The sequence below is a fragment of the Talpa occidentalis genome, unplaced genomic scaffold (genome assembly GCF_014898055.3).
Source record: "Talpa occidentalis isolate TD23 unplaced genomic scaffold, MPIMG_talOcc4v2.1 talOcc4.6, whole genome shotgun sequence".
NCBI classification, from domain to species: Eukaryota; Metazoa; Chordata; class Mammalia; order Eulipotyphla; family Talpidae; genus Talpa; species Talpa occidentalis.
The window spans coordinates 105,857,146-105,876,398 of NW_023604972.1; the positions used below are offsets into that span (position 1 = coordinate 105,857,146).

At 38.3% G+C, this 19,253-nt stretch overlaps 1 protein-coding gene across 7 annotated transcripts in view; it reads right to left on the reverse strand.

Annotated features, from left to right (window-relative positions):
• Positions 1-4,987: 4,987 nt before the first annotated feature.
• Positions 4,988-19,253, reverse strand: part of SKIC3 (SKI3 subunit of superkiller complex) — an 82,046-nt gene continuing 67,780 nt past the window's right edge. For 6 of the 7 annotated variants that reach the window (XM_037530506.2, XM_054688454.1, XM_054688456.1 and 3 more), the window contains 3 exons: positions 13,188-13,318; positions 12,285-12,408; positions 5,439-8,880 (listed from right to left, as the gene is read on the reverse strand). In XM_037530506.2, coding sequence (XP_037386403.1) covers positions 8,806-8,880; positions 12,285-12,408; positions 13,188-13,318 — 330 coding nt within the window. In that variant the 3' untranslated portion in view covers positions 5,439-8,805. The other variant, XR_008549385.1, reaches the window with a different exon arrangement.

Consider the following 19,253-nt stretch of genomic DNA (forward strand, 5'->3'; position numbering starts at 1 on the left):
CCCCCCCAACTATTAAAGGAACCCTTAGTTACCATTTTGACTTGGTGGTGGTGTCTTGTCCTAAGGAATTGACATGGTCATTCGTAGAAATAGTCCTGGAAACCATTGTTACCTCAAAAGAGCAGCAACTTAAATTAGTACAGATGCTGACTGTGAATGACATAGATACATCCTCTAACCCAAATATATCTCTAACTCAACTTCTCTTTAACTGGATCCATAAATGTCCATAGCCACTGCAGGGGCACCGAACACAAGGAAAATAGAAGTGGAAAGGAATTATAGGCTTAGTTAATATTATAATTGAAATGTCTTCTGCACATTTGCAATGACCTTATAAATACATCGCTAGGACGCAAGTAAATAAGGGAGCCTGGATCCCAACAGCCATCATTTCACAGTAAATTCACCTCTACTCAGGGGACCAGTAGATACTGGGCCTCCCTCCTTTTGATTTATTATGCCATGGATCCAAAGAGAAAAGAAGGTGAACAATCCACCTGAGAGCAGTTTGATGTACATGACACCTTATTTTATATCAGAGATACTTAATTCTTTAGAAATGTCAGACTTCTCCACACAAGTTCAGAGGCTATTGGAACATTATAGAATTTGCAGTCCAGACCCACCTGTACACTTGAGGCAGATGTGACAATTTCTCAGATATTCCTCATTTAGGTAAAAACACCATCTAAGCAGGTTTGGATACTCCCAGAGTCCTATTGCCACCCAGCATTTTCTGTGATTTCCTTCCCCTTATCAAAATCTGATCTTAGTTGGAAAAATCACAAAACTATTTACAGTTATGAATACATGGGAATATTAGGCATACTTTGCTTTCCCATTTGAAGATGAAAGACAAATCCCTCACCTTATGTCACACAAGTAAGTTCATTCTCAGTCCCAAAGTAAGGTGGATAGCCGCCCACTAGCCTGGAGCGCAGTTAAGTCCCAAAGTCAAAGAAATAGCACTGCCATAGACACCTGCAGCTCTCCCCTCTTCTACAGAAACTTATGAAACATCTGCTCACTTCTACTGGGGCCATCCCCAGTAGGATCAAGTAGTATCTAAGAACATCAAGAAGTGGAGGGGAATAACTTGATCTATGTGACAGACAGAGACATAGACAGAGACACAGAGAGAGAGGTGTTTTTACCTCGTGAAGGTCATCCAGACTTTTGCAATGTACTATTTTTTTATATATCTTTCTAGCCTCCACTCATTCATATACGGAGCACTAGAGATACAATATTGGACAAACTAATCATGGACTCTGTCCTTAGAGAATTTATATTCTGGTGGAAATGCTCAACAATTAAACTCTCAATTAAGTTCAGTACAAACTGACTGTGAATGACATAAATACATCCTCTAACCCAAATATATCTCTAACTCAGTGTCTTTAACTGGATCAATGAATGCCCACAGCCACTGCAGGGGCACAGGACACAAGGAAAATGGAAGCAGAAAGGAACAATAGGTTTAATTAATGGCAAAAATGTGCCTAATTAAACAATAGGTTTAATTAATGGCAAGGTGCTTCCAAGACAGCACCTGGAAGACATATTTAGTAAAAAATGGGGACTCAGGAGAGGGTCTTCCAGAAGAAGGGGCATCTAAATTAAGACCTCTAAAATATGGGTAGACATTAGCCAAGGGAGAGGGGCTTGATTGGGGCGGGGGTGGGCCATGCTGATGGAGCAGCCTGAACAAAGCTTGGAGGCCACGAGACAGGAACATGTCAGGAGCTGCACGATAGTACAGGCTAAGCCTGATGTGCGTGTGGTGAGAGAGGCAAGGGAGGGCAACTGGGAGCCGGTAGGGAGTAGTGAGGGAGAACGTTGCAGAAGTTATGGGGAGTAGGGTGTCTGACTACAGAAGGCCTTGGAATTCATGTTGAGGTACTTAAGCTTTATCTTCAGGCCCCACTTTACGGGATTTTAAATAGGAGAGTGGCATTATCAGATTGTATTTTAGAGAAATCTCTGGCTGTAGTGTGAATACACCACAAACAGCGTAGGAGAAGGAAATTTGGGAGGAGGGAGAGATGACACAGAAGAGACAAGCTTAGTTTTAAGGTAATTGATTTTGAGTTATCTATGGGAGGTCCAAGTGGAGGTGTCCAGGGGTTGCTGAAAAACAACCTGGCACATGAAAATAGGAAATGGGGTGATAGCATAGAAATGGTCATTGGAGTTATGGGTAACGAAGGAAGAGACCAGGGTTGGGTGGGGTGGTGGTGAGAGTTGGGAAGACTATGGTGAAAAACAGAACCCAAGGCCATCTAACACTGAAGAAACAGAAGCCCTAATGAGTGTGTGGAACCAGCAATGACCAGGAGGGGGCGTCTCATCGTTTGGGGTTCTGAGTATCCCCTGGGAGTTCCTGCTGCAGATGGTGTCATCAATCAACTTCTGGTAGAGCTTTAAGATCTACGGCTAGATCTCTGCTTGCTAAAGAGGACTCTGTCCCACAAGGTAAGCTCTGAGGTTGGGTGGTTCACACAACCCAGGTGAGAACAGTTACAAACACTTTCCTGACTGCCCTTCCATAGCATAAAATAAATGAATCTTCTCAGACACTGAGAGGACACTGAACCCTCCCAGACAGCCAGATTGTTGCCAGGAAAATTTTAAGCTTTTGTGGCCCCTACAAGCTTGGCATTTCATAAACTATTCACCACTTCTTACTGTAAACCTGAGTCTTGTTGAGTTAATCGTTATTTTGAGCATAGTTCTTGAAAAAGTCTTCCAACCATACCCATAGTACTTTTTCTGAGGCAGTAGAGGGTTGGCCTCAGGCAATTCAGAAATATATTTGCTTCCTTACAAAAGCTGCTTTGACAATATAAATTTGCCTTCTCAGCTTGTGCTTTTTTCCCAGCCTAATCATCATCTTTCGACATGAAGAAGCTTCTGCTCCATCTGGCTTTTCTCAAGCAGAGACACTTATATGTCTCAAACACAAATTAGCACTGTAGCTTTGCACACTGTAGCTTTGCACACATAACTTGGTCTGCAAAGAAAGAAACCTATAGTTGTTTTTTTCCACAACTCTTGCCTTCTTTCCAGACTAATTTCGAAATGTCTAAAGGTCTACAGCCCTACGTATCTCTTTCTTGCTTCAACCGCGTTTGAACCGTACAAACCTGCTCCACCCACCCTCCATCTTTCCCAGTTAAAACCTAGGAGCCAGCTTTTTATCCATCTTCTCCCTCGAGAAAGAACCAATGCCATTTATTTAGTTTAGCTCCCTAGTGCCCACCAATGATGAGGTCCCAGAGTCATCGGAATTACTGCAGTGGTGTAGAGGCCATTGTTGACCATCTCCATCAGTATCCACAGGCCTGTTACACTTCCTTCTCGCTGGACTTTATTTTTACTGCTGCCATGTGGCTGTAGAGTTTCGGTCATTTCTTCAGGGAATTGGGGGAGTAGCACAGGAGTGCCCAGTGTCTCTAGAAGATGCAACACCAGCACAGTGCCTTTGTGGTAATGCAGAAGCCTTCCCAGATGGGGTAAGACTCTGGAGGCCTCAAACCACTGGAAACCTGGACAACCCAAACCAGACCCTTCTGGGTCTGCATGGCTGGGATTTCACCCACACGGATCCCATCTCTGTTCCTGCCTGGAAAGCTACTTCTTAAATAAGGTCAGACTCAAGAATATAGGGGATTACCTGACTAATCTTTGAAAACTGGTGTCCTCCAGGCCGGCTAGGCATTTCTCTGACCCATCCTCATGCAGCATTCCAGAGTCCAGACAGCTCAAAGGCTGCTCTGTTGCCACCCCGGCACCAGCATCCTGTTGGGGCTTCAGCTTGAGCCACTTCATGCCCCCCTAGCCAGTTTTAATCATCATGGAGTTCTCCCCAGAATCATAGACCAAAGGGTGACAAAAAAAATTTTCTGCAGTCAAAAGGCCTCAGAATTGACACACCCAAACCACCTCTATTTTCCCTTTCTTATTCTATTACAATGGGACAGAACTTTTACACCAGTATTTCAAAAAACCCAAAACCCTTTCATCACCTGCTATAAAACTGCATTGTTTTTCCATAGATTAAAAGACTGGATTTTGCATGATCAAAGGGAGGAGAACAGGGTATTAAAAGTAGGATTTTAGAAACTCAAGTTATTTAAGCCACTTGGAAGTCAGGCAGTAAAAACATGCTGTTTTATTTCATGTGAGTGGTCTTTCTGTATGAAGTGTAACCTATCTGGCATGGAGCAGGCACATGTAATTATATATTTAACAACTCATAACTTCTGGCTTTTATTAAAATATTGTCCCAGTGTAGGGCTACTTACTTTCTCCAGGTCCTAGTGCCTAGGACTGATTACCTTCCCTTCTATAGTAGAGGTTGCTTTGGAAAGAGGTCCTACTCTGAGAAGGTTTGTAAGAGGGGTTGGGAGGGTGGCTGCTCAGTGGAAACTTGCTGCTTCACAAGCGGTTTATTTCAGAATTTTGCTTCAGCGCATTTCTGAAAATTTTGGTGATCTTAGAACAACAGACCGTCATTAGAAATCGAGTTCAAGAACCTAATTTTACAAATTCACATAAATACTAAAGGCCAACAGATAAGGTTTTACAGTGACATATCCATTCAGTATTGAAATCCAGCTTGAAACACACCACTTAGGCTCTGAGAATGTATTTTAATGCAATTTCTTTTAAAAAGAATTAGAGTGAAGCGCTTAATCAACTATGCTGGTGATACAGTGCTGTAAGGAACATGTTGGGTAGGAATAGTTCAGACTCTGTTACACATAAACAGCCACATATTCTTAAGAATGAAATTCTTTGGATATTTATATTTTCATATTGACTATTTTACTAATTCATCATGTTTATCCAATGGCCCTTTTTGGACAATAATTTAGATGAGTCCCAATTTCAGTGATCTTGTGAAATTCAAATTCAAAGGAATTCATTTTAACAATACACACAATGAACAATGTACTAATTTCTCACTACTGCTGGAACAAATGACCACAAATTCAGTGACTTAAAAACAACATGAATTTATTATTTTATAGTTCTGTATATCTGAAGTCCAACAGGGGCCTCACCGGGCTACAATCAAGGGATAGGAGGGCTGCATTTCTTTCTGGGAACTTCACCGGGAGAATTTCCTTTTTCTACTTTCCAGAGGCTGCCCCGTGACATGCCTCATAGCCCCTTTCTCCATCCTCAGAGCCAACAAAGGTAAATCTCTCTAACCTGCTTCAGCTTCACTCCTCTCTCGGAAAGGCTCTTCATTTTTTAAGGCTAATCATGTTTGTGATTAGGAAGGGCCCACCTGGATATTCCAGGATTATATCCCATCTCAAAGTCCAAACTCTCAATCACTTCTGCATAGTTTCTTGTGCCAGTATTCACAAGTTCTGGGAATTAGGGCATGGACACCTTTGACAGCCATTATTCTTCCTGCCATAAGTGGAAATAGCAAGGTAAGCATTTTTTTCATTACCCATCTTCTCTGTAGAAAAATTAATAATTTAAATTATTTTAAATAATAGGCATCCTATACAGGTAAAGCATGAAGCTCAAATGAACCTTTTCACTATTTCAAACTCAGGAGAGACCAAGACATGCAAATTATTTCAATGGTTCAGTGATATAATATGGAACACAACCCTATTTTCAGTGACTACAATTTTAATTACCCATCCCCCCTCCCCGACATCATTTCCCTTCAAAACAAGCATTTACAATCTAAGTGCAAAATACAAGAAAAAAATATTTTAAATGTTTATTAGGGCTTTTTGTTAAAGAGATAACTTTCCATAAATTTCTTTTTTTTTTGTTTTGTTTTTGTTTTGTTTTTGTCCATAAATTTCTTACTTCAAAATAGTTTGTGATCTAAAGATACTTTAGCATTTATAAAAAAAATTACAATTGTATAGGGTAGTTGTTTATGTACATTAGAATTCAAAATAGTATTCTAAAGTTCCTATTCTAATCAGCCAAAGAAAGGAAACCCATTATTAGATAGCACAGGGACAGCTAGACACCATGAGTGATCTTAACAATGGAGATTACTATATTTGTATGTGATACAAGTATCTTCCCACAAAAGAAAAAGCAAAACAAAACAAAAAAATCTCACTGAAAACTAAAGGTCAGTTTGTAAGCAGCAGCTGAGTGTGCTTTGTTACAAACAGCACAAGAATCTGAGCAGTATTCTATCCAACATCAGCTAAAGTGGGAGAAAGGAAACACCAAGAAAAAGGGGTCAATTTTGCTAAAACAAAGTTCCCATATTTTCTAGTGAGCAAAAACTGAAATGGCTCTGCAAGTTAATACTGACTCAGATATAAAATTGTTTTATGTTCCCATCAAATTTCCACAAAGCAGAAATCAAACTTTCTATGGCACGTGCTTTCATGTGCAAGTATTACATAGCAAAAATATTTATCTAACTAATGTTTCGTACTGTTTTGAAACACATCTTTGAATTCCCTCCTTACACAATCTGAGTATTTCTTCTATCCAATTCTATTCCTAGTAATTAAAAGAAGTTTGTCAACTCAATTTGTAAAATGAAAAAAGAGCATAGCATTTCAAACTAAGGTTTTCTTCTCCTGACCAGAAATTACTGCAAGGATCTTCAAGATATAGGACAAGTGATCCCAAACAAAGAGATTGTCCTAAAAGTTTACTTATGAGATGTATTTCTCCCACAGGAAGTGATAATCAGATACCAAATTAACCTATAAACATCAAAATAATCAATAGCTAAATGGTGGATAAAAAAGCAGAAAATAAAATCTAATTCTCGAAAATAATAAAATACTTAATAGGAATGCTAAATGTTGGTACCTCCAGAAACAAGTTTGCATGTAATTTCTCAAACTTAGTATAAAATCTAAAGGAAAATTGTGGTCATTTTTAAAGTTCTTAGATTTTCATAGCATTGATTCCATTAGCATTGTGTTTGTTTTAAGCATGCCATTAGCACCACTCTCCTTTACTAATTAGAATAAAATGACAATATTTTTAACACTTAGCACAGATAGGACATGAAGTAAGCTCTGTAAAAATTACATGGTTAGGAGTGGAGCTCACAGTAACTGGGCAGCAATTTAAAGAGAATGTAGCAAACAAAAGAGAGAATGTGTCTACATCATGCAAAAAAGAATTACCTGAGCTGGTATTAACTAAGGTGTTTTCCAATCTTCCCTTCTAGAACACTAGGTATGAAGTCCCTGGAAGCAAGAGAGTCAAGTCTACCCCTTGATTTCAGGCCTGAACAAAGGCTAACCAAGTCCATAGTGTGAGTCAAAGTACCCCTGTGAAGCAAATGACACCCCAGAAGGCAGATGGAGAACATAAACTGAATCCTAAGCCTTTAAGCAGAGGGAGCCAGCTTATTCTGGAGGCAAAGGCTGAAGTGCTTTCCTGAGGAAGCAGGAGGGCACAGGCACCAGCACTGCACAGGCAACCTCTTGCAATATATCTCCAGATAAATCTGTCATTATTAAAAGCACTGATTCAGTTTCACGGTTGTGAGTATAAGGAAGATATGGGCAGTGAATGGCAAGTGTTTGATCTTGCTAAAGAAAGTAAAGAATCATCATTGGATTAATTCAGTGGCTCAAAAACCTAAATGAACATTAGAGTTTCTCAGGCTACCTTTAAAGTGCAGAGTCCTAGGTCTCCTCCTTAAAGATTTTGATTGCATAGGTGTGAACAAAATTCAGTCAAATTTGGGGATTCACCAAACTGTAGTTAGTTCAACAGATTAACCTCTGAACTACAATCTAATTACAGAATATTATCAATTTGTATAATCTCACAAAGCAACATGATGGAGCTACTTGTTTAGAAAAAACTACAGGCATATATTACACAACCACATTTTCATTCAATAAATTATATGTAAATGCCTGAAAATGTCTTTTTAAACCACAGATCCAAAGTCAGCAACATAGTTTTCTTCAGATATATAAAGGGATTTTTGAAAAAATAAAATAGCTATCGTACTTTCAAGTTTTAAAATTTGAAATTTAGAATTTATATCTGATATTTGATATTGATACTATAAAGAAATAAGACGCTTGTTTTTTCCTTTTTTTCCCAGGAAGTTCAAGTTTTCAACATAATTGAAGTAACTGCATGATCAATTAAATACTGTCAGCATTACTCTCCATTAATTTTTAAAATGCAGCCATACGCTTGAGTGTTTTAAATTATATAAACATATCCATCAGCAGTCTTGACACTCACCAACATTTATATTATACTTTTTCAACAGAAACTGAGATTGAGCTACTAGTAAAATAGCTTGTAAGATTATTGGGATTTTGTGATGAGTTGGTCTGCTGAACTCTAGAATTCACAGAAGGAATTAAGTTAAATCTTTCAATTTGTTTTTTAATAAATGAAATTCTGCATTGTGCTAATATGCTTTTGCATATTGTTTAGAAATATGGCTATTAAGGCTTTATTGTAAGGGATTACAAAAACATATCCTATCATGTACCATGTAAGATGAGAAAATAATACAAATAACCTGTAACTTCAGTGACTTAAATTATTTGAATGACTAAGGAAATCATGGTTTTCTTTTCATTATGGATTTCCCAAAATCAAAGATGTTTTTCAGATTAAAGGCAGATTAGGAGCTAGTGGAAAATTACATCCCTAGTTTATGACTTTTTTTTATACCTAAAGACTTAAAAAGGAATGCATGATTCTAACTACAGTTTTAAAAAATGTTGCTTTAGGGAAAGGTTCTGATTATTGTTTTACTTTTTCTGAAAGCTTTTTCTTTGCTTGCTAAGTATAAAATAATGCATGTTATTGTGAGGATAATTTCTGATTAAGTTCCAAAGTTCTTGTATCTCCGTGAGTTTGGGCATTGTTTATCAGCACCTGTGGGAAAGCACATACAGAAACATCAATAATTTGTTTATTTACAATACCTATATTTAGATTCAAAGAAGTCAAATATGCCAAAGGGCAGCAGACATTATCAAACCACTCAAGAAAGTGTCTGGGTGCAATCTTTCAGTCACTTTTGCTGAACTGTTCAAAGTTAAAATAGAGATAAAATAGAGGTAAGCAAATATGCCCAGTTGTTCAATTCGTATAGATGCCAACACTTTGATTGCTATTACTGTTGGCACTGTATCATTTTAAAGTTTTTGTTCAGCAGCTCTGCTTACAATACTGTCACTTCTAAACTCTTGCCCCAAAAGACCATTTTGTGCATCAAACTATGCAAATGGCATTGCTTGCTATTCTTTAAAACTAGTGTTTAGGTTCAAGGCTCTGTGAACAACCTTTTCATGACTTTCAACAATTTCACAAACCAGAAGATTTAATTTCAATTAAATATTTAATTCAGTTACTCATGGTAAACATCTCATTACTAAAACATTTTTTTGGTTGTTCATTTTCAAGCACTACGAAGGGTCTCAGATTTTGCTGCACTTGCAAGCTAACAAGTTTGCCTGCCAGTTTCATGGATACTGTTAAAAGACACAGGACATCTGGGTCAGAGATAAAAGGCCTTTATTACTCATGCTACAGCAAACAGCATGAGCATCAACATATTTGTATCAGTTTCCCCGTATCACTGTCTCATGGGGTTCATGTATGGATGCATATAGCTTCCATGTATACTGGGCTGCATTATATGAAAGGAGCCTTAACCTAGGAGACTTGAATCTCTTATAAAACGGGCCATAAACAGGACTACCTTTTGCTCTGGAGGGAGACACTTAATCTCTGTGTCCCAAGGCTGTCACTGTACAAACATTTTGAAAAGAATGTCTGGAACAAGGGGCATTGAGGCCCTCTGCTCACAGGATATTTAGAAACACAGATCATCCATGGCTGAATTATCTTCCAACATTTATACACATTCTAAGTTTTTGGTTTGCAATATGTTGATTACAGTGCATTTCTCCAAGCATTGTTTTTTATTAATATTTCTTTAATGATGTATGTGTCACTTAAAGGCAAACTCTTTCAAATACTCTGGGTACTTGAAATAGATTAAAAATTTCTGATTAAAAATGCTTTTTATTAATTTCATTGTGCTTTTTATTAATTTCAAGATTCTAAAGTTACAAGACTCTTACAGTTTATCTTTTAAAAAACAATTTTAGGGCCTCCCTGGTGGCACAGGGGGTTGGGCGCTGCACTGTGAGGCAATCCGTAGCCTTTACAGCAAGAGTTCGATCCCCGGCCGGCCAGAGAGAAACCCACATGGCGAAGCAGACCTCTCCTGTCTCTCCCGCTGCTCCCCTCAGCTGTGTATTTCAGTCAGTCTGCCTGTTCTGTTCCCCATTCTGTCTCTGGTGAATCCTCTCACCTCCCGCGTCTCTGGCCTGTACCCCAGCTCTTGTTGTGTATAAATAAACAAATCTTAAAAAAAAAAAATTTTAGATATATACATGTTTATATATAATAATTAGATATCAGACTTGTTTCATGAATGGTACAGTAGAAATTATCACATGCATTTTACAGGAAAGATGAGAAATAATTTTTCCAAAGATATTATGAGCACTCCACTATAATTTGCTATCTCTTACCACTATCCAATCTATTTGCCTCCATTACAATGGCCATAAGAAACATCACAGCCAGCAGCTAGCACTTTTGTCTGTCTTTTCTTAGTCTACATGGCACATTAGGAGAATGTATTTCCTACAAGTTATCAGTAGTTCTTTACCAGGGGCAATTATACTTCAGTATCCTTTGGCAACATCTAGAAGATACTGTTCATTGTCACAAGTTGAGTAGGTAGAGGAGGACCATGCTGCCGATATCTAGATGGTTGAGGTTGGGAACATTGGTCAACATCCTACAAGCGCAGGACAGCAGCCCTTACCCTTCCCCCAAGAAAGAATTATCCAGTCCAAAATTTCAGTAGTGCTGAGGCTGAGAAATTCTAGGTTAAACAGATTCTAAAGGCTGTATCACATCCCTGCTCAGGAAAAGAAGAATGAGAGCAGGAAGAGACAAGGCCCCTGTGGTAATGTCAATAAAGACCCTTGTATGCTTTTGCATCTTCTAGCCTACTTGACCATTTTTAAAAAAATTTATTTATTTATGCATACAAGAGCTGGGGTACAGGCCATAGATGCAGGGGGGTGAGAGATTCACCAGAGGCAGAGTGGGGAACAGAAAAGGCAGACTGACTGAAATACACTGCTGAGAGGAGCAGCGGGCAAGACAGATGTCTGCTTTGCCATGTGGTCTGCTCTCTGGCCGGCCGGGGATCGAACTCGTGCTGCAGAAGCTGCGGACTGCTTCATAGTGCAGTGCTTAACCCCTTTTGCCACTAGGAAGGCCTCTACTTGACCATTTTTATTTAAACTTTTGACTTTTGCTAGAACTTCCTACCCTGTCCATTTCAAAAAATGAAGCAAATGTATAAAAGAAAATGAAAGAGAGGTAGTATAGTTAGATCATTCCTTTGTGGCCAAAAAGGAAAAAAGAAAAAGTTGATTTTTGATACTGCCCAAGGTTGGGTTAAAACAGTCAGATATCTGTACTACTATCAATTTCATTAGGCAATGACTATAGCTCAGCAGTTCCTAATTTACCAGTGATATTATCATTGGTTCACAGAAAAAGTATTGTCAATAAAGCAAGCTCCCTGTAACTTTTCTCTTTCATTTAAGAATGCACTGACAGAAAGGTGTATAAGGCTATCCATAAATCTGCTGTATTTTACTACAGAAAAAAAAAGTAAAACCATTTTCACTTTGGTTTACATCCAATTACTTACAACACACTTAACAGCCTAGTATGACCTCAAAGTTTTAAACCAATGTCCCAAACTAAGTATTGATATTCATTTGGATTCTGGCTTTGAATGGTTATATTCAAAGAAAAATTAGTATAGCTTCCCCAACTAAAAGCATCCTGTACATAATACATGTTGAATCCACGTTAAAATAACTTTTAAATACAGCCTTAACAGTCTTGTTTATGCCAAAGTGTTCCGTTTGGGCTCTATTCCAATATTCATATGGAGAATTTTCTTAACTTTTTGTACCTCATGAAAAGGTACACACTATATGTATACTCACCATCAAGCCATGTCCACAAATGTTCTGCTACTTTCAACAATAGTGGACATTGTAGTCTTTTGCTGACCCCTCTACTTTCATAGATAGAACAGTAGACATATAGTCCTTTCTTAACCAAAGAATTCAGGTTCTTTTTTAAAAATTCAACCATAGAGGAATAATTTTGAAAAACAACTCTAAAACCCTAAGGTCTAAGAAGAAATATTTTAAATAAAAGCAATGCCTTACATCAATGAGCTCGTAGTCATTCTTGGCATGTAAGTGTCTCAGTAGGTACCAACGTGCAGTTGATACAATAGATTTGGGATATCCAGGCTGATACACTACTCTCTCCAATAGCCGCCTTGTCTCCCTGGGACAAAGATATTTACATTTAGTTCAAGGCATATAAATTAATATTAATATAAAAGAAATTTCATATGCTAGTCTCACATACTTATCTTCTCATTCTTTTGCAGATGTGGTGCTAATTAATTCATGATTTTTTTATTCATGTAGCAATAAAGGTTATAATAACAATTAACATTAGTGAAGTATTTATTATGTCCAGGTACTATGCAAAGTGTTGTACACATATGGTCACATTTAATAGTCATAATTCTGTAAGGTATGTTGCTGTTATTATTCTCATTTTGCAGATAAGTTATGGCCCATTCCAAACAGAGAGGGGAAAAGACACCTATTTTATGAGCACTTGTGAATGCTCTACCTCCAATGTTTTTTTGAAAATAGAAAATCAGTAAGTCAATAAATAATATAAAAATAAATATGAAGAAATATTAACAGTGGACACATGGAAGAGGCTGTATATAATATCAGACTTTTAGTAAATATTTTTAAGAACACATATAGTATGTGAACCCATGTATTAACAGGCTGATTTACAGCTATATTCCAATTTTTTCATTCCTAACTTACTAACATATATGACTCCAAAGATTTCTGTAATGCTGGTAGAAACAACATAAGTGGTGGTAACTTCAGAACTGCTCAGTAGGAGGATCTTATCAATAGCAACTGCTTTTGAAGTAAGAGCTAAGGAACTTGTCTTGAAGATGCTTCATTTCCTGGAGTTGAAAATGAGGAATATTTCCCTCCCTTTCCCTAAAAAAGAACAAAGAATCTATATACCTAGCTCCCATTTTGCGGTTGAACTGTAACAAAGCTTGCAAAAGAACAGCCAGTGGACAAAAGCAAAGTTTTAAGGCTTCAGTTGTAGCTTCTTGAACTAAGGATGGCCAGTGGTCATTGGAAATATTAGCCTGTAAAAATATAAGACAAATATTAAATCAAAGCTCTTGACATGTTTGTTTTAAAATAATGCAATTCAACGCTCCTTTATTGAGCACCTACTTGTCTGAGTAACCCTGTGAAGTCTGACACAGCATGATTACTACAAGATGGTTAATATCTGATTCCTGGCCTTAAGGAGCTACAAAACAGGGTAATCTAGGATAAAGAAAGGTTTCAAAGAGGGGACAGAATTAACACTATTCATTAAAGGAAAATGGACAATTTTATCACATAATTGAACGAAATCAGTATATCTTTGGTCTCCCCGATACACAAAAGTCAATTTAACATGAGTCTTTCTTTAACCAGTGGTGATAAAGGTCCACATACTAAAAATTATCTAAGTCGAAAGGAAAAGCTGAAATATTTTAATAAAATTCCAATACAGAAAAAAAGGTGCAAAGCAGATCAGTGATTAAAAAAAAATTTAATCAAAGTGATTAATACTAAAATGTTTTTAAATAATTTCACTTTATGGGGAAAGTGTTAAGGTATCCATACATTACTTAGGTTGAAAATTTTACTTTCTTATGTAATGACTCAGAAATAACATAGGTTAGTATTTCCTAAGAAACAGTAATTAAGAATAAAATGGTGAACACTCTACTGAATTATAAAAGAAAAAACTGCCTTTAAAATCTTTCATTAAAAATCTCAAATTGTAACCAAGACTTCATAATTACAGGAACCTAAAATATATCTTTTGATAAATCAATACAATGAGTCAATACATAGTCCATTTTAAATATTAAATTATTTTTACAAAGTTAGAGCAATAAACTCTGAGTGCAATACAGGCAGTCATAATTTGTGATCAAGGAAGAGGAAGTTATAAAAATAATGAATTTGAAAATATAGGACAGAGGTTGTGAGGCATTTTCTATGAAGACGAAAACAATGGGACCTTGGGAAGAGCTGATAAAGAAAATAAGGCAAAGTCCATGCTAACAAAATTATTATTGACTTTTTTTAAAAAGCCAATAATAAAACTTTTACTAGATGATTTTGTAATGTATTTCCAAATTCTAAGAAGTCATATAAATCATTATGTAAACTAAGCCCAAAGAGAATATAAGGAAAAGATTTTTATATGTAACTGGTATATTGAAAATGCAATTAAAATGCACTAATTTTTGTTTCCCATTATCTCTTTTAAGTCATTATCCTCTGTCGCTGAATGCAAGTGAACAGATAGGTCCTAAAACTCTTAGATCCATTTTTCTTAACCTTAATTAGAATATTCTCTTCAATAATCCCTTCTTTATTCAAAGGTTTATTTGCACACCATCCTTCTCTCCTTCACTCTCTGCTACAGGTACAGCTACAGGCAGCAGCAGATGACCTGTTCCTTCTCCCCAACACTCCCAGCATTTTCCTATTAATTGTAGTTTCAGATCCCTACTGAATTATCAGTTTAGATTTGACTAGTGCCATTATAAGGTGGTGTTAGCTTTCTAGGCGTGACAGGTTACATAAAGCTTTTTTTCATCTAAACTTTATTGGTTTATCGAGATCCCCAACATCATGGGTTGTTTCTTACCTGCCGGGCCAGTTATGTAATCTGTGGGACTAGTATAAAATAAAGGCATACCCCTTTGTGCAAAAATGCAGGGCCCTTTATTCAAAAATGATTAGGAATTTCAAGATAGTAGCTGTACTCAAACAAACATGGAGCCCTGGGTAACTGCACATGACACACACCCATGAAGCCAGGCCCGCTCATCTGCAGAGCTTTACTAATTGGGATGAACGCACTCTTGTCCTCTTACCCTCTTACTCTCTCTACATCCTGCAACAATCTAGCTTTCTGCAGAGATCACATCACTCCTCTTGGTGGGCCCTACTGGATCCTACGCCAATCCATCTGAAACCTGGCTTCCTTCATTCCTAGCTTGAACAAACTCTAGGAGTGTTCCCTATCCCTTCTGGCATCAGCGCTCCTTCACTCCTTCCATCCTCCATCCTCCCCACATTGGAATCCACCCACTCCTGGCTATTCTCTCCCAGAAGCACACAGTCAGTCTGCACAACTCTCTTTTTCTCTGTCCTAACACTGCAAGCAGAGAGCCACAGCGTCTAAAGCACAAGTCAGACAGCTGTCTATGTGCCTCCAGACATGTGCTTCCAGGACCCTAGAGGTCAGGTAGCAAAGCCTCCCTTTCTGGCAGTGCTCCCTTCCTCACCTTTGTGTATCTCTAAGTGGAAAAGTGCTGAGAAGATGAGGGAGTCAAGAACTGTCTCCTAAGAAATTTCTTCACAATCTTTTATAACTTAATACCTTTCTTCACAATACTTCATATCTTTCTTACAGGTTAGTCTTCTCACTTTGGAACCTGATATTTAAATTTTAGCTGAAACTTTCAGTTTAAAATCCTGTTCATATATGATATCACACATATAGGAACCTCTCTAAAAACAATCTAATTTCAATATACCTATGATATTGTGACTTATGTAAAATATAATCAAAGTATATTTTTACATATACTTGGGTCTTCCTCCAAGATTCCTAGCGCACAGTTCCAAAACCCTTAGAATTTCCCGTGTTGAGAGTGAGAAAGGATGTTTATCTATATCCTTTACCATCAGGATTCACTTAACTAATGGGGGTATATTCTGAGAAATTCATCACTGCTGTACAAAGGCCACAGAGTATAATCACACAAACATAAATGGTATATTCCTACTACACACCTGGGCTTCTACACACCTCAGCTTTACAGTACAGCCTACTGGGATGGCCATGCATGCTATGTATGTGTGTTGACTGAAATATCGGTAAGTGACAAGTGACTATATTATGTCCTTTTATAATAAGCTTGTTATCGGGTAAACAAACGGTTTCTCTGAGTTCTGTGAGCCAATACAGCAAATGAATCAAAGCCAAGGAGAGGGGCGGAGGATCTCAGGTTTCCAGCCAGTGGACAGAAATACATTTGAATTCTGAAGAGGAGCAAGCAGGTGTGGAAGGATAAGGGGTGGATCCAGTCTTGGAGGATTACACCCTTAACCTGTGGAAACAGATGCTATCTCTGGGTAGATAATATCAGAAATGAGTCAAATTATAAGACACCCAGCTGGTGTCTCAAGAACTGCTTATGGGTACAAGGAACATCCCACCCTCACACATAGGAAAATGGGTCTCAGAATACCCACTTAATACACATCCTCTGTACTTTGCCAGCTTTATCACAGAAATATAGCATCTATTTTATTCCCTTAAAACAACTATTGGCTGTCAAATTTTATAATAAGCATAAATTAGATTTGAATAGTGCTTAAGCTTAAAAAAGGCATTTATTTTGCCCAAAAATAGATGACTGGATCAAGAAGATGTGGTACATATACACCATGGAATATTACTCAGCATTCAAAAAAGATAAACACATGCAATTTGCAGCAACATGGATGGCGTTGGAAGGGATCATGCTCAGCGAAATAAGCCAAAAAGAAAAAAGAAAAATACCGGATGGTCTCACTCATAGCAGGAATCTAGAAAACTTAAATAAGGGACCAGGAAAATGAATAACTATAAGAAAGTGAAAATCAAAATCAACAAAAAACTATGAACCAGAGACACTTTTTGGGGGGTGGGGGCGGGAGGGGAGGGATTGGGGTCAGAATGGGGCGTTTGCAATTGTATGGGGGAATATAAAAATAAAATTTGATATTTAAAAAAAAAAAAAGGTAAAAAAAATTAAAAAATAAAAAAAGGCATTTATTTGTACATGTTATTTCATTTGATATTCATAAGCTATAAGGAGGCAAAGTAGGTATTACACCCACTATTGTAAAAAACAGGGGGAGGGGCTCAAGATCTCACAAGTAGTAAATGGTAGAATCAGAACCAAGGCTCTTACAGAAAATAGTTTTGTAGTAGTGGGAGTGGGTAGAGGAGCAGGTATATATGGGTGTTACCACACTGCAAGTTAATTTTCTTATCTGTAAAAAAGGGTTTTTGTTACTATTAAACAAATTAGTATGTGTAAGGCACTTGTATAACCATACAGGCCAAGGGATATATATATGTTTGCTACTATCATTGCTATTACTATTTTATTCCAAGTCAGATTTAATTTTTCAGCATTAACAACAAAAAACCACAACATTAAATAATATTTGTTAGTGAACAAATAATGCTAGATTAAAAGGGTATCTACTTCTCCAATACATGTATTTCAGAAAAATTATAGTTAACATCTGTAGCTTCCAAATTTCACCAGTTACCAACATCATAGACATTTGTTAAATGTAGATATGGGGACCAAAGAAAAAACCCAAAATGTTTGGTGGTCTACAATTACCGTTAACCACTGTAGGGTAAATGTTTTTCAGGCTTTTCTGCCCTCCCATCATTAGGATTGCCCTGCCTGATGGGGGGCCTGCAGTTGTTATATTATTGCAAGCTATCTTGTTTACATCTGTGGGCCATGGGAAGTGTATTGAGAGACAGTCAGGGAGAGAAGCAGCAGCAGGAGAGAAGCAGGAGAGAGAAGGGGCAAAGTAGGCCAGAGAAGTCCAGGATGAAGGCTTGCAGGGGAGCTTCGAATCCTACCAGCCTCCTGGCCCCCAGCACCTCTGCCTTCTGTGAACCTGGTTGCTGCAATGCATGTAAAGCTTAATAATAGCCTGAGAAACCCACCGAGGGCTCTAGGACTCTCCTTTACCTGTTTGCTTGGGTCATAAAGATCCTGCACAGGTGGGCCTCCCCGGTGGCGCAGCGGTTGAGCGCTGGGTTGCGAAGCTGCCCGTGGCCTCTGCGGCGCCGGTTCGACCCCCGGCTACTCCCCGGCCACCGGAGGAGGGTCCCACATGGCGCGCAGACCTCTCCTGCCGCCCGCTGCTCCCCTCAGCAGTGTACCTCGGTCCTTCTGCCTGTTCTGCTCCCCACTCTGGCTCTGCTGCTCCCCACTCTGGCTCTGGTGAATTCTCTCACCCTCCCGCGCTTCTGACTGTACCCAGTGCATGTATAAACAAACAAATAAATAAATAAAAAAACATGCCTCTATAAAAAAAAAAAAAAAAAAAAAAGATCCTGCACAGGGCCATCCTGCTCCTACAACCACCATTTCTTTTCATGCAAATCACTTCAAATTTGACTACATTATTATTTATCCATTCATTCAAAAAATCATTTGTTGAGGACTTGCTAGGTACAAGGCAGAGCAGCAAAGCAAGGGCACAAAGATGAACAAAACACGGTTCCTGCCTAAGGAGTTCTTAAATGTGCTCTACAGTGATAGCATCAAAGCCAAAAAATTCTTCCAATTCTTTGTCAAAGTATCTAGTTAAATCAAGTAAATAACATTGATAATGAATTTACTATGGCAAAAGCATGAGTCAATTCAGGCCTGTCTGAGACAATTTCTTCTAATCATGTAAAACAAGAAATCATTACCTTTTAATTACAGAAGTAACATGCCTATGATAAAAAAAAATCAAGCACTATCAAAATTTTGAAATTAAAAAGTCTTCTCCTTTCTTCAGTAAAGACTGCCTGAAACCGGTAGAAGGCTCCCAGAGGAGTCAGAGGTGAGCTGGGAAGTTCGCCCAAGCCAGGCCCCTACTGACCAGCAGTCTGAGCCCAGAGGGGAAGCAGGCACCCAAGGCCCGGGAAGACTGGGCACAAGGAAGAGTGTGCCTGTCTCTGAATTGCCATTTTAGAATAGGGACCGTTCTTCAGTAAAGACTGCTTGAAACCGGCAGAAGGCTCCCAGAGGAGCCAGAGGTGAGCTGGGAAGTTCGCCCATGCCAGGCCCCTTCTGGCCAGCAGTCCCAGCCCAGAGGGGTAGCGGGCACCCACGGCTGGGCAGACCAGGCACGCAGGGGAGTGCGTACCTACATCACCTTTTTAGAACAGGGACCTTTCTTCAATAAAGACTGCTTGAAACCTGCAGAAGGCTC